Source organism: Lissotriton helveticus, chromosome 3_1, assembly GCF_964261635.1.
Source record: "Lissotriton helveticus chromosome 3_1, aLisHel1.1, whole genome shotgun sequence".
In the NCBI taxonomy this organism is placed as follows: Eukaryota; Metazoa; Chordata; class Amphibia; order Caudata; family Salamandridae; genus Lissotriton; species Lissotriton helveticus.
The window spans coordinates 562,189,001-562,201,877 of record NC_136061.1 but is presented as its reverse complement, the minus strand read 5'-3'; the positions used below and the strand labels follow the sequence as shown (position 1 = coordinate 562,201,877).

At 44.7% G+C, this 12,877-nt stretch overlaps 1 protein-coding gene across 1 annotated transcript in view; it reads left to right on the top strand.

Annotated features, from left to right (window-relative positions):
• MAIP1 (matrix AAA peptidase interacting protein 1) overlaps nucleotides 1-10,858 on the top strand; it is a 76,071-nt gene extending 65,213 nt beyond the window's left edge. Inside the window, exon 5 of the mRNA XM_078683705.1 lies at nucleotides 9,691-10,858. Coding sequence (XP_078539831.1) covers nucleotides 9,691-9,769 — 79 coding nt within the window. The 3' untranslated portion in view covers nucleotides 9,770-10,858. The remainder of the gene's footprint in view (nucleotides 1-9,690) is intronic.
• Nucleotides 10,859-12,877: the final 2,019 nt, after the last annotated feature.

Genomic DNA, 12,877 nt, shown 5'->3' with positions numbered 1-12,877 from the left:
AGTAAAGTGCATACATTAAAAGCAGAAGTATAAAATAATACTGTAAAAACATTGATATGGTTTCTAGGCCATATGAAGGTTTAAAATGAATAAGATATATTACATACACATATACATTTGACTAATCGTACTCAACTGGTGTTTCTAACTACGCCTATCCCTTGTACCTGACCTAAGTCTAATGCGTGGGCGGGAATAGAAAGTTACAGTTTAAGTTAAGTTTGTTTTGCCAAGTGACTGACTAAAGAATTCTCTGCGAGGGGTTATTCAGTTCTGTACCTGGAATCTAGGATGGATGAGGGATGGTATCTCTCGTCTCTGGTCTCGATATTCCAGGCTGCCTGCGAGGGCTACCCGGAAGCGCCGGAGCTGGATTTCTCGGCAGGAGAAAAACGGCTTCTCGTTCTCAGCGCGTCAGGAAGGCGGGGCTGCGCCAGCGGGGTCTGCTCTGCTCTGGGCTTCGGCAAGTCTGGCTGCTCCGTCCTCGTCACCACCGCGTGTGTTTGCATAGGGCAATATCGGTAATATTTATACCTTTAAGGTGCCGAGATTGACGTAAGGATGGACATAGATACGTCAATAAGGATGTCATACGACCAGGTCGTTAGCACATTCTTTTGCTGAAGTTCTCGGTGAAATCAAAACAATGGCCGCAGGGTTTTTCCCAGGTTGTCATAGGTTTGATTTGTTTTGAGAACTCCGTATGCCTTATCAGGGGCTGGAGGAATATCGCTTGTCTAATTAGATGGCAAGCGTTATGACCTAATCAGATAACACGCTCCTGTGCCGTAGTGTGGCTTTATCAGATAACGGTTCCTGCATCATGGGGGTTTTCTGCCTCATGGGATGGCTGCTAGTTAACTTGTTAGTTTGTTAACCAGAATAGGGTCAGGAATAGGGGGATCGATACAGAACCTATAGGAATACATCACAACAGGAATACTACAGGAGTACCGTAGGAGCGGGGGCATAACTATCGCCCCGGGAGCCCCCGCGGTGCGGGGCGGCCCCACTCTCTTCAGTAAATGAAGGGGGCCCCGGCCTGCTCAGCTCTTCGGTGAGCGCTGTGAGAGAGGCTTGCTTTGCTCTAAAGCAAGCCTCTCTCCCTCTAAGCAGGTGCAGGCTGCAGCCTGCTCTGAACCCCTCCCGCTGACTGAAGAGAAACAATGTATCAACTTACATTGTTTCTCTTCAGTCAGAGCCCGCCCAAAGGATGGGGGTGGGGGCCCCAGAGACAGCATTCTCCAGGGCAAAGCTCATATGAGAAGGGATGAGGCAGCAAAATGGTGCCCTCAGGTAAGCACTCTTGTTAGAAGCACCATGTGGGCGTCCGCGGGGGGGGGGGGGCAAGGGGGCCCGAGAAGGGTGCAAGGCAGAGGGGAGAATGGTGCAAGGCAGAGAGGAGAAGGGTGCAAGGTAGATAGGAGATGGGTGCAGGGTGGAGAGGAGAAGGGTGCAAGGCAGAGGGGAGAATGGTGCAAGGTAGAGAGGAGAAGGGTGCAAGGTAGAGAGGAGAAGGGTGCAAGGTAGAGAGGAGATGGGTGCAAGGCAGAGGGGAGAAGGGTGCAAGGCAGAGGGGAGAAGGGTGCAAGGTGGATGGGAGAAGGGTGCAAGGTAGAGGAGAGAAGGGTGCAAGGCAGAGGGGAGAAGGGTGGGAGGCAGAGAGGAGAAGGGTGCAAGGCAGAGAGGAGAAGGGTACAAGGCAGAGAGGAGAAGGGTGCAAGGCAGAGGGGAGAGGGGTGCAAGGCTGAGAGGAGAAGGGTGCAAGGCTGAGAGGAGAAGGGTGCAAGGCTGAGAGGAGAAGGGTGCAAGGCAGAGGGGAGAATGATGCAAGGCGGAGGTGGAGAAGGGTGCAAGGGGGAGGGGGAGAAGGGTGCAAGGGGGAGGGCGAGAAGGGTACAAGGCAGACGGGAGAAGGGTGCAAAGGAGATGGTGATGAAGTTAAAAATGTGTCCCCCCACCCCCCGGAAACATTTCTGCAGACGCCCATGGCAACGCACACTGCTTTGTGAGTGAGAGAGTGGGCGAGAGTGGAGTGAGAGAGAGAGTGGAAAGAGGGGGACGAGTGTAGAGTGAGGAGAGTGAGAGAGAGTGGAGCGAGAGTGAAGCGAGACAGTGGAGAGAGAAGAGAGAGAGGGTGGAGAGAGGGTGGAGAGAGGGTGGAGAGAGAGTGGAGAGAGAGTGGAGAGAGAGTGGAGAGAGAGTGGAGAGAGAGAGGAGAGAGAGAGGAGAGAGAGTGGAGGGAGACAGTGGAAAGAGAGGCGAGAGAGAGTGGAGAGAGAGAGCAGAGAGAGTGGAGAGAGAGAGTGTGGAGAGAGAGTGGAGCGAGAGCAGAGAGAGATTGGAGGCTGAGAGCAGAGAGAGAGTGGAGAGAGGGTAGAGAGAGAGCATGGAGAGAGAGAGTGGAGAGAGAGAGAGAGAGTGGAAAGAGGGGGATGAGTGTAGAGTGAGAGTGGAGCGAGAGTGGAGCGAGAGTGAAGCGAGACAGTGGAGAGAGAAGAGAGAGAGGGTGGAGAGAGGGTGGAGAGAGAGTGGAGAGAGAGTGGAGAGAGAGTGGAGGGAGAGAGTGGAAAGAGTGGAGAGAGAGAGTGGAGAGAGAGAGTGGAGAGAGAGTGTGGAGAGAGAGTGGAGCGAGAGCAGAGAGATTGGAGGGAGAGAGCAGAGAGAGAGTGGAGAGAGGGTAGAGAGAGAGCATGGAGAGAGAGAGTGGAGAGAGAGAGAGTGGAAAGAGGGTGACGAGTGTAGAGTGAGAGAGGAGAGAGAGTGGAGTGAGAGTGAAGCGAGACAGTGGAGAGAGAAGAGAGAGAGGGTGGAGAGAGAGTGGAGAGAGAGTGGAGAGAGAGTGGAGGGAGACAGTGGAAAGAGTGGAGCGAGAGCAGAGAGAGAGTGGAGGGAGAGAGCAGAGAGAGAGAGTGGAGAGGGTAGAGAGAGGGCATGGAGAGAGAGAGTGGAGAGAGAGTAGAGACAGTGGAAAGAGAGAGAGTGGAGAGTGGAGAGAGACGGTGGAGAGGGAGAGTGGAGAGAGAGTGGAGAGAGAGTGGAGAGAGAGTGGAGAGAGAGTGGAGAGAGAGAGTGGGGAGAGAGAGTGGAGAGAGAGTGAAGAGAGAGAGTGAAGAGAGAGAGTGAAGAGAGAGAGTGAAGAGAGAGAGTGAAGAGAGAGAGTGAAGAGAGAGAGTGAAGAGAGAGAGTGGAGAGAGAGTAAAGAGAGAGAGTGGAGAGAGTGGAGAGAGAGAGTGGAGAGACAGAGGAGAGAGAGTGAAGAGAGAGAGAGGGAAGGGAGAGAGAGAGTGGAGAGAGTGTGGAGAGAGAGAGAGAGAGAGGAGATAGAGTAGAGAGAGAGAAAGTGGAGAGAGAGACAGTGGAGAAAGAAACAGTGGAGAGAGAGAGAGACAGTGGAGAGAGAGTGGAGAGAGAGACAGTGGAGATAGAGTGGACAGAGTTGAGAGGGAGAATGGAGAGAGAGAGAGATAGAGTGGAGAGAGAGTAGAGACTGACTGACTCAGAGACTGAATACTGACTGACCGAGAGACTGACTGAAAGAGAAACTGACTGAAAGAGAGAGAGAGAGACTGACTGACTGAGAGAGAGAGACTGACAGAAAGAGAGGGATAGAGAGACTGACAGAGAGAGACCGACTGACTGACAAAGAAAGAGTGACTGACTGACTGACAGACTGACTGAGAGAGACTGACTCACTGAGAGAGAGAGAGAGAGAGAGAGCGAGAGAGAGAGACTGTGATGGAATTGGGGTCACAGTGTGTATGAAGCTATGCAATGCCTCTTAAGATTGCTATTGTCTACTAATAAAGATGTATTATCAAAATGTGCTCTTTGTAGTTACATCTGCTTTTGAAATACTGCATTGTCGCTTTGTCTAATGTTTTAAAATGGAAACGAGAAGGAGCAGTGGATGCACTTTTGTCAAAACTGAACGATGAGTGGGCCCGATGTTGTATATCATGACAGGAGTCTGCATCAGGAAACCCACCTAAAATTGGGCAAACTGTCCCGGTCTACTGATGGCAGGGACCCTGTAATGAATGAACCACCACCTATGATAACCTGCGGGCAGACTAAGCCCAGCCTTTAACTCCACCATCCAGTATTACTTATAATGGCTGGATTGGTGACAGTGGCGTAACAATCGCCCGCATCCCCTGCAGTATGGCGGGTCGCTGGCCTGAGAGCTCTAGACTGGCACGGAGGATGGGAGGGGGCCCCTTCCATTTAGTTTGCAGGGGGGGCCCCCTCAAGTTTCGTTACGCCACTGACACATACCACGAAATTCACGATTCAAACTCATACAAACTTACATATTACACAGGGCGTATCTTTCACCAGACAAAATCAATAAATATTTTAACATCAACACTTCCGAATGCCCAAGGTGCAGTCACCTAGGTGCTGATCTATTACATATGCTGTGGTCCTGTCCCCTCGGGACCTGGGCCTCATAACAGCGAAACGACTCATTACTAAGAGGTGGAAGCACAAGGACCCACCAGAGTTATCACATTGGGTGAAATCCCTTGAAGTCTGAGCACAGGCAGAGGGCACCACCCTACACAGGGAAGAAACGGCAGGGCTGCGTAAGTACCCCATTGCGCAGACCTGGGACGAAATGCACAGAACTCTTACATGCTCTAATGCCACACTGCAGACACCCCCTGCGCAACGGGCGGGACCTGACACCTGATGAGCCACCTAGACGCAGATGATGACGCGCTGTCTCTACATGCCACTCCAACTGCAATTGTTGGGCTGGGCAAGAACCTCACACTCCTTAAAACACTGCACAGAAGTAGCTCCTACAACACATTATCTTAACAACCATACAACTGCATAGAAAGCAGAAGTAGCAGTCCACACACTATACTTACACACCAGTCTGGCCGCGTCTGCACCCAGATGACACACTAGACACTAGATACATACACCCTCGGTCATTTGATGTCTCTTTTGTTTAGATTTATTATTTGCTGTTGTTAGATTCGGTTGAAATTGTTATAAAAAATAATATCTAGTGAACGGATTTGACATTTACATGTACGTCGAACTATTTGCTTATGAAAAGTTATGTGATTTAATCCAAGAGCTGAATCCAAATGTGAACAGCATTTGTCTGCATGCATTGATATTTCACGCATTACTCTTGCTGTCATGGAGAGGCGTACTAAACATCTTCACTCTGGCCCCCAATTGGAGATGACAGAATGTGCGGGCTGCAGGAGCCCAAGGCGACTTACCAACGCATGTGCAACCTTATGCCCCAGACATGGATGCCACTGAAGCAATGTGAAGGAAATGTTTTGATTTATATGTATAGTGTTATGGAACAAATGATATTGTTGCCACAGCGATATGTATCGATGCTAGTAGACTAATGTACTAGAAAAGATAAAATTCAATAAAGATATTTTAAAAAAAAAATGTAATCTCCAGGAAAGCAAAAATAAAATAACTGAGTACAGGCTTGAGACAATCATATATTGTGGGTACAGGGATTTACGGTAACAGAAGATCATAGACTCGTTTCTTGTATGTTATCAATACAATAGTGCATTAAGGGCATAGGTCCAGCCATTTCATAAACACTAGTCATCTAATTAGTGGCGCAGGCTATATCAAACATTCCTATAATGTATAAAACTATGGAAAGCAGAAGCTTTCCATCACATTATCTGGCTATTAGCTTCAAACTCATATTATTTCAGTTGTTACCTTAATACTCTTATCCCCCTAACAGGCTGCCATCTACATCGCTATCTAAATGCCATCTGAGTGGTCCCCCTATGTCTTGGCTACATGTGGCACTTACACACGAGCATCCACCTCCTCCATCTCACTGTTGAATGCAGCTGCTTTTAGTCTGCCTTTCACTCTTGAGACGGACCTTTGTCATGTGCCCAGTACTCTGCCTGTTGCCATCAGTATCAACACTGCTAGCAGGCGCCGCACAGCTTTGGGTAGGGTTTGACATATCCCAGCAAAAATATCAGTGAGCCGCCCTCCACGTCCAAGTCCACTATCACCCCGATGGTCTGTGCTATGTGTGCCCACTAAGCCAGAGCGGGAGGGCAATCCTATGCCTGGTGTAAGAAACCAGCAGGTTCTGATATACACCTTTCACATCTCAAAGGCACTGATGGTCAGTTGTGGGCAGAGAGCCAGGGTAGCAATGGAGCCTGTTCAGAAATCTAAAATGCAGCAATGTATGCCGCTAATCTATAGATGGAGCTTTAGTATGAGCTCAGGAGAACCTCCAAACCTCATCCGTTCTCTAGGGCGTTATTAGCGACTACAATTGAGCAGTTGGTAAGTAGTCCATACAACCTCTCCACTGCAGGGCCGTGTTCATTTGGGTGAATGGGAGGAACTGTGCAGGCTTCACAGTGAGAGAGCGAGACACTTCACTGACACGGCAGGCCCTTCTCTGAAGTATGTTGACATATCCAAGGCAGTTCTCGCGAAATTGCTCAAATACCCACCATTCACAAACATTCGCTCCACCTGCCCCTTGATGGTTTTTTTCCCAGCGCCAGGCCATAGTTTGCTCAGATCACCAATTGATTATCCCTGTTTTTGAATGTTCCCAAGTACCTAACAGATTCCTTGCCCTAGCTTAACAGATACTAAGTAATCAGTCTGCATTTCAAATTTTACCCAGTTAATTTGTATTCCAGGTAACCCTCTGGATCTCGTGGTTTCGCTAATAATAGCTTCAAGATAAGACTCTGGGTTTTTCAAAAAAAGCACACTGCTCTGTGTACAAGAACAACACACAATTAGTCAGGAACGGAGTTGCCCTTTGTAAGTGCCTCTCCCTCAGCTAGATGACCAGCGGCTCCATGGTCAGGCCAAAGAGTCGGGGTGAAAAGAGGACATCCCTGGCTATTCCAACTAGGACAAGGGTTACAATTATTTTTACTGTCACGCCTACTTTGTTTAGAAAGGAGATTGTGCACCCCCACACAAGCAGGTCTGTTTGTTGCTGGTTCTTCAAGACAGGAACAGGCCTATGATTCAGGACCTGAGGGTATGCTATCTGGCAAAGAGGACAGAAAGTAAAGCCTTGCAAGAAGGTGGTCTTAAGGGAGTGAGGCACCCTGTAAACACGAAGAACTGGCAACTCAGCTGGCCAGAACTGGCCACCCGTGTGAAGGTGTACATAGTGCAGACTGTCTTCCAGGAATACAATACAATACAGGGGGTCTCCTTCATCTGGGCCAGCCCAAGCTTTGTGGTAACCTATGTCTATCTTTTCTAGATATGGATCTTTGGTCGTTTAACCCTAACGCTTATGGTAGTTTGGCAGTCATTCATCACGCTGATAGTGTAGCTGTTTGATCTTTCTCTCTGGTCCGCACGGTTCCAGCTCATGAGCCTGAGGGTCCATAGTGTGTGGCAGTCTTGATTACGACTAACCCGTTATGAGATACTTGAGAAGTTTTGGCACCCGATGGTGTTAGCCCAGTTCCAGCAACTGTGTCCCCTATTTCAGTGAATTGTGGCTTGTGAACAGCTTGGACCACAACTGGTTTTCCCTGAACTGTGTCCTCTTGCGGAAACTATTGGAGCCCCAATCACTCAGTTCAGTGGACATCAAAACTTTATATACTAGCCCATCGCCACACTAAAACATCACATTTGGCTCAAGGTAAGTAATGTTTTTTAATTTGGGTCGTGTCATATTGGATTACTTGGGTTTTCTGACTCTCTTACAGAATTTGCAGCTACCCTGGCTCATACCAATTGAATGTCCAGTTTGTGCCAAAGGCCATTGAGTAAAGTTTTCCAGAGTTATCATCGTCAACGTGATGCATTGTAGAAATCAGTCTACCACATCTGTTCTGTTGATTGACAGGACTAAACAGCTCTCACAGTAAACTGAATATCACTAAGATTAAGCGCCCATTAGGTCCTATGTTGTTTTCTATGTAACGTCTTTCCTTTATTGGTGTGTGAGATCATACCTTGTTTGTGTGTGATGTCATATCTCAGCCCCTTCAGTGTTTGGACCTTCAGGTGTTTTATGTTTTCCTGCTATACTTTCATACTTGGTGTATATAACACCTATTCCTTTCCAAAAATATAGCTGTGATTGAATATTGAGCTTAGTGTAATAACTAATGCCATTTCGTAACCATATACCACATCCTGGAATATGCTTGAACTGCTTTCCAGTACTACCTTTGGAAAGTCAAGTGGCTAAAGGAACTCTCTCGGTTGTCAGATTGTAGTGCAAAAGTACAAGAATTCCCCCTGGAAAAAGACGAAAGGCCTCATAGTCAAATACCGAGAAAACTGACCGTCACCTAATTCAGTGTGCAGTCAGGGGTGGCTCTGAAGCCCACACTAACTTCTTAATGGTGTATCTCATTTTGTGAACATGCCACGATTAAAGTTTGCAGCACTAGACTGCACAACACAGTTGTTATGTAAGTTGGACACCAAGTGTATGCGGCTAAAGGTCTGAAGAAAAGTGCAGTCAAAGGCCATTAGTAATCTAAAGTTATGTGAGTGATATGCACCGTGCATTGCAGCATGCTATGCATCCATTTACTAAACACAGCCTGAAGCAAAAGGATTTCTTCTGATTATGTTGAGTTATCTGCGTGGTTCAACAGTGCATGGCTGTATGCCAAAGCCTACAGCTCATAAATATTTGTTTGGGACCCCAGCCAGGCGACTCCCATGCTAATAACCCCGGGGAGCTGTTGAAACAGCCCATCATCCTGTAGCTCTTGATCGGATATGGCTGAGACTTCTAGTCCACTAAGTGCCCTGTAGAGGCCATAACGGAACACAATTCAGTGCTATAGAATAACAACCCCCTATATAAATAAATACACCGAAACGTCTTTTGTTGAAGTGGTGTAGCAGTTATTGTATAAACTAAAAACAAAACATGTATCTGACATTGGCACTTATGGTGTGCACAGCCATCACTCCTCAGTCCCTCACAGTGCACTACAGATTACATCACAGAGGCATAATACATACCATCAATAACATATCTCACTGATGACATCACCTGACTTTGTACAAGCGTTTGGACAGAGATGAGATGGCCAATTGCACATCTTCGAGTAATGCTCATAGGACATGAGGTATGATCATGCTCTGTAAATTGTCTGCAATGCAGCTTGGGACACATGGATGTAGCAAGTGCAGAATACGGCCCCTAGCCTTCTCCGTGCACACTACATAAGCTGCCTTTAGTGGAGTGACTTGGGTTAATACACTTTCTCTCCACAGACTTCAGTGGTTCATTATTTTTTTTTTTTGCGTTTAGTAAATGAAACACTGATTTGGCCACGTTCTAAATAAAGGATATTGGTTATGTAGGAATCATTATGAAGGGATTCGGCGGTAAAGTGGATTTCGTTGGTGGTCATTTAAATTTTCTTAACCACTATTTGTGTTTAGATTCTAGTATAGCTGCATAAAGGTTCTTTATGATAAAATGTTCTCCCTTCCTACTATTGCACAAGTATCTATCCCTTCCTACTATTTGCACAAGTATCTATAAAGAGGTAGAATACTTAATTTTGCAACGAGCACGCAGGTATGTGTAAAATTACACTCTTATTACAAGTTGTAGGGCGACAGAATGTCATCTTCTTTAATTGGTTGACCAAGGCTGTTTTCTCAAGATATACATTTGATATCTTACTGTTTCTCTTTCAGATTTCGAAGAGAATTCACAAAAGGGGCTGAACCCGACTGGATCATTACACGGATTGAGCATTCAAAGTTACTAGACTGAAGTTCCTATCAGGACATTCTAGTGATAGCTGCTCATAGGTGGTGTGTTTAAAACGTGGACACAATTTTACATATTACCATGCCTTGATCTATATTTTCTTCCATGGACCTTTTTCTCTTTTAACTATTTGGATTTTTGAATAGTGCCCATCTGTGTTTTTCAGTGTTCATCTGCCAAACACATTAAAGAACGTTTCTGTTTATACAATCGCCTTCAGCTGGTTGAAACTTTCAGAGCGTTTGGTTTTAAACAGATTTCTTATTCATGATGGTAATATATCCATTGACAATTCTTTATTTTTCTCCCAAAAGGATTGGTTTGTCGTATATCTGATCCATTGTGGCAGTCAGCAACTCTGTCATCACTATCTTTAATCGCTGTTTATGAATGTCATTTTTGCTGCAGCAAATTTGAAGGTATTTTTAAAAATAAACTTCTCAATTTACAAAAATTAATTTTAGAGTAATTGATTAAGGAGCATTACCATGTAGCTGAGTTTGGTCAAGAAAAGCATTACTATTCAGCCCCTGCCACCTCCAGACTACATGTGTGTAGTGTGACTAGGAGGGCTTTCCAACTGGTGTAAACAGTAGACGAAATGTATGCAGAGGTGTTTTAAGTAAAACAACAATGATTAAATGTAGTGCTTCCTAACCTGGGGTTCACAGACACTTGGAGGTGAGCAACTCCTACTCAGGGGGTGCACAAATGTTTAGATAAATAAATAATATTACCAGATTAATAAAGCAACATTGACATTTTTAAAACACACTGTAATTGTGAAGGAATTTGAAAATGAAAAACCAAAATTAAGTTGGTATTTTTATCTGGTTCATGGGAGAAGCGCAAGCCATGCTAACGGAATTTAGTTTTGGATGATTGGTGGCCTCGAGTGAGGCACTGTTAGGCATCGACAAAGGAGAGCATGAACCAAGTCTTATGCTAGGACCTAGCATACCACTTTGTCTTTTACAAAACAAAATACATTTTGAAAAGCTCTAACATTCCTATTAACATTAAATAACAAACATTTCGATTTTTGCATATTTTTTTAAATTAAATAAAATGTTTCATAATTTGTCTCTTATGTATATTTGAATCTGTATTTTTTGTGTATTTTTGAGGTTCAGATCGTAAACTTTGCTTAGACGCGGTCCCTGGCTTCCAGTAGTAATTGAGTGGGTTTCAGAGGTCAAATTATTAAGAGCGTCTGGTTTAGTGTATATAATTTACAAAGGTGTCAGCTTGGCGAAGCTTCAGTTAATGTAAGTAAGGGATAAATGACATCTAGTGATTTTTAACATGTGGATGGTGTCATTTGAGTTGTCATCAATGATGTAGTTTAACATCTCATGACTGGTGTGTAGTGTGTAAGGTTATAAGCAGTGCATGGCAGGGGCGCACTTTATAGTTAATTTACTAAACTATAACTGGTGAATTTTGGGGTATTTTCTATTTTTTTAACCTTGGTCTTTATCTCATTTTAACAACTAACTACAACAGCACTTTAACATTAGGGTTTTCAGTAATTTGCAGTTTAAATATATATATATATATTTATTTTTACTTCAGCTTAGATGTTATTACCATATCTAACTATGTCACTTTACACTTTGTTTTTGTCAGTGATTTTATGTGTGTTTTTTCATCCCTTCGCAATTTAAGCATATGGACAACCGGTGCTCCATCCCTTGGGGCCACCCCCCACTGCGCCCAGCCTTCAGCTTGGCCTGTCAAGGTTGGCCAAGAGGTTTGGCCAGAGCATGTGACCAACCCTCCTGCGCACAGCTTCCAGCAGTGTGCAGCAGTGAGTTGGCCCTTCACCCAACCCACTGCAGACGGCTAACCACCACTGTGCATTATGGCTTACACATTGGCAGCTGACCACAGACGGTCTGGTATATGGTTTTTCCAGTGGCACCAGGTTAACTTCGTTTTTTTTCTTGTAAGCTCATGGAGAGGTATCGATTTATGTTGCATTTTCCAAGGCCTTTTTTGAAATTTCTAAAGACAGATTTGTATACTCCAGAGGCACACTTTTGGAAGTATACCCATTTTTCAAATATTAATGTTGCATTAAAGCCAAGTTCTAAGCAGAACATGATCGCTGAGAGACCAGTTGGGTTCCTAAAACAAACTTTATGCAGCCAAGATTAAGTTCCCTTTTTATTTTTACAGCCAATAATTTGATCTGAGTATTAGGCCAGTAGGGACCATTTGCAGAATGAGTGGAAGGTTGTGAACACTTCACATTTAAGAATATTACCCTAATGCTTTCTTGTACTTACTGATTTTTTGAAGTACTTCTGAAAATATTTCTGGGTCTGAGAGAATGTTGTCAGAATAAACCACGTATATATAATAATTTCAATTTTTGAGAATTCTGCATATCTGGTTATTATAGAAAGGCCCACTTAATGATCACTGAGGCGTGATCCCGCAGCTCTTGTAAACACATCAGTTAAATCACCAAATTTCACAGAATACAGAAAAACAACACTTATTAAACAATCCCAAAAAGAGGTGCTAAGGGAACACTTAACTGCATGGCTGCTTAGCAGCGATGAAAGAGGGGGCATAGAGATTGAAAACAGACTATAATATGGACATAAAGGACATGATTGGTTATTCCTTCCCAAGAGTTTATGGAAAAGGACATGGTTTCTATTGTTAAGGCTGCTGTCAATAGAGTGAAGAAAGGTTAAAGCATAATCCTCCCCTCCATGTCCTTAATAGAATTGAAACTTTCTGTTACTAAAGCTAGGACATTTTATGTTATTGCAGATAAATAAATACTACCAGTTCTAAGTGTAATTAAAAATGGACTGGCTACTAAGTTTACCTTGTCGAGTAACTCACTCCAATGCTTTTTTATTGCTTGTGCCTGAGCAATACAATACAAATCAGTGAGGGAATCAAACAATATTTTCCTGAAAAAGAGCCAATTGAGCTTGTGAAAGATTTTCTCTCCAGCTCGACAGATGGCTGTTATAGGAGTTTCATTCTCCTTAAGGTTAGTTTGGTCTATTATTGTATGTCTCACCAAAATAGCCCTTAAGGAATCCAGCTGTGCATGTTGGATTATTTTAGGAATTATTTGCCCAAGGG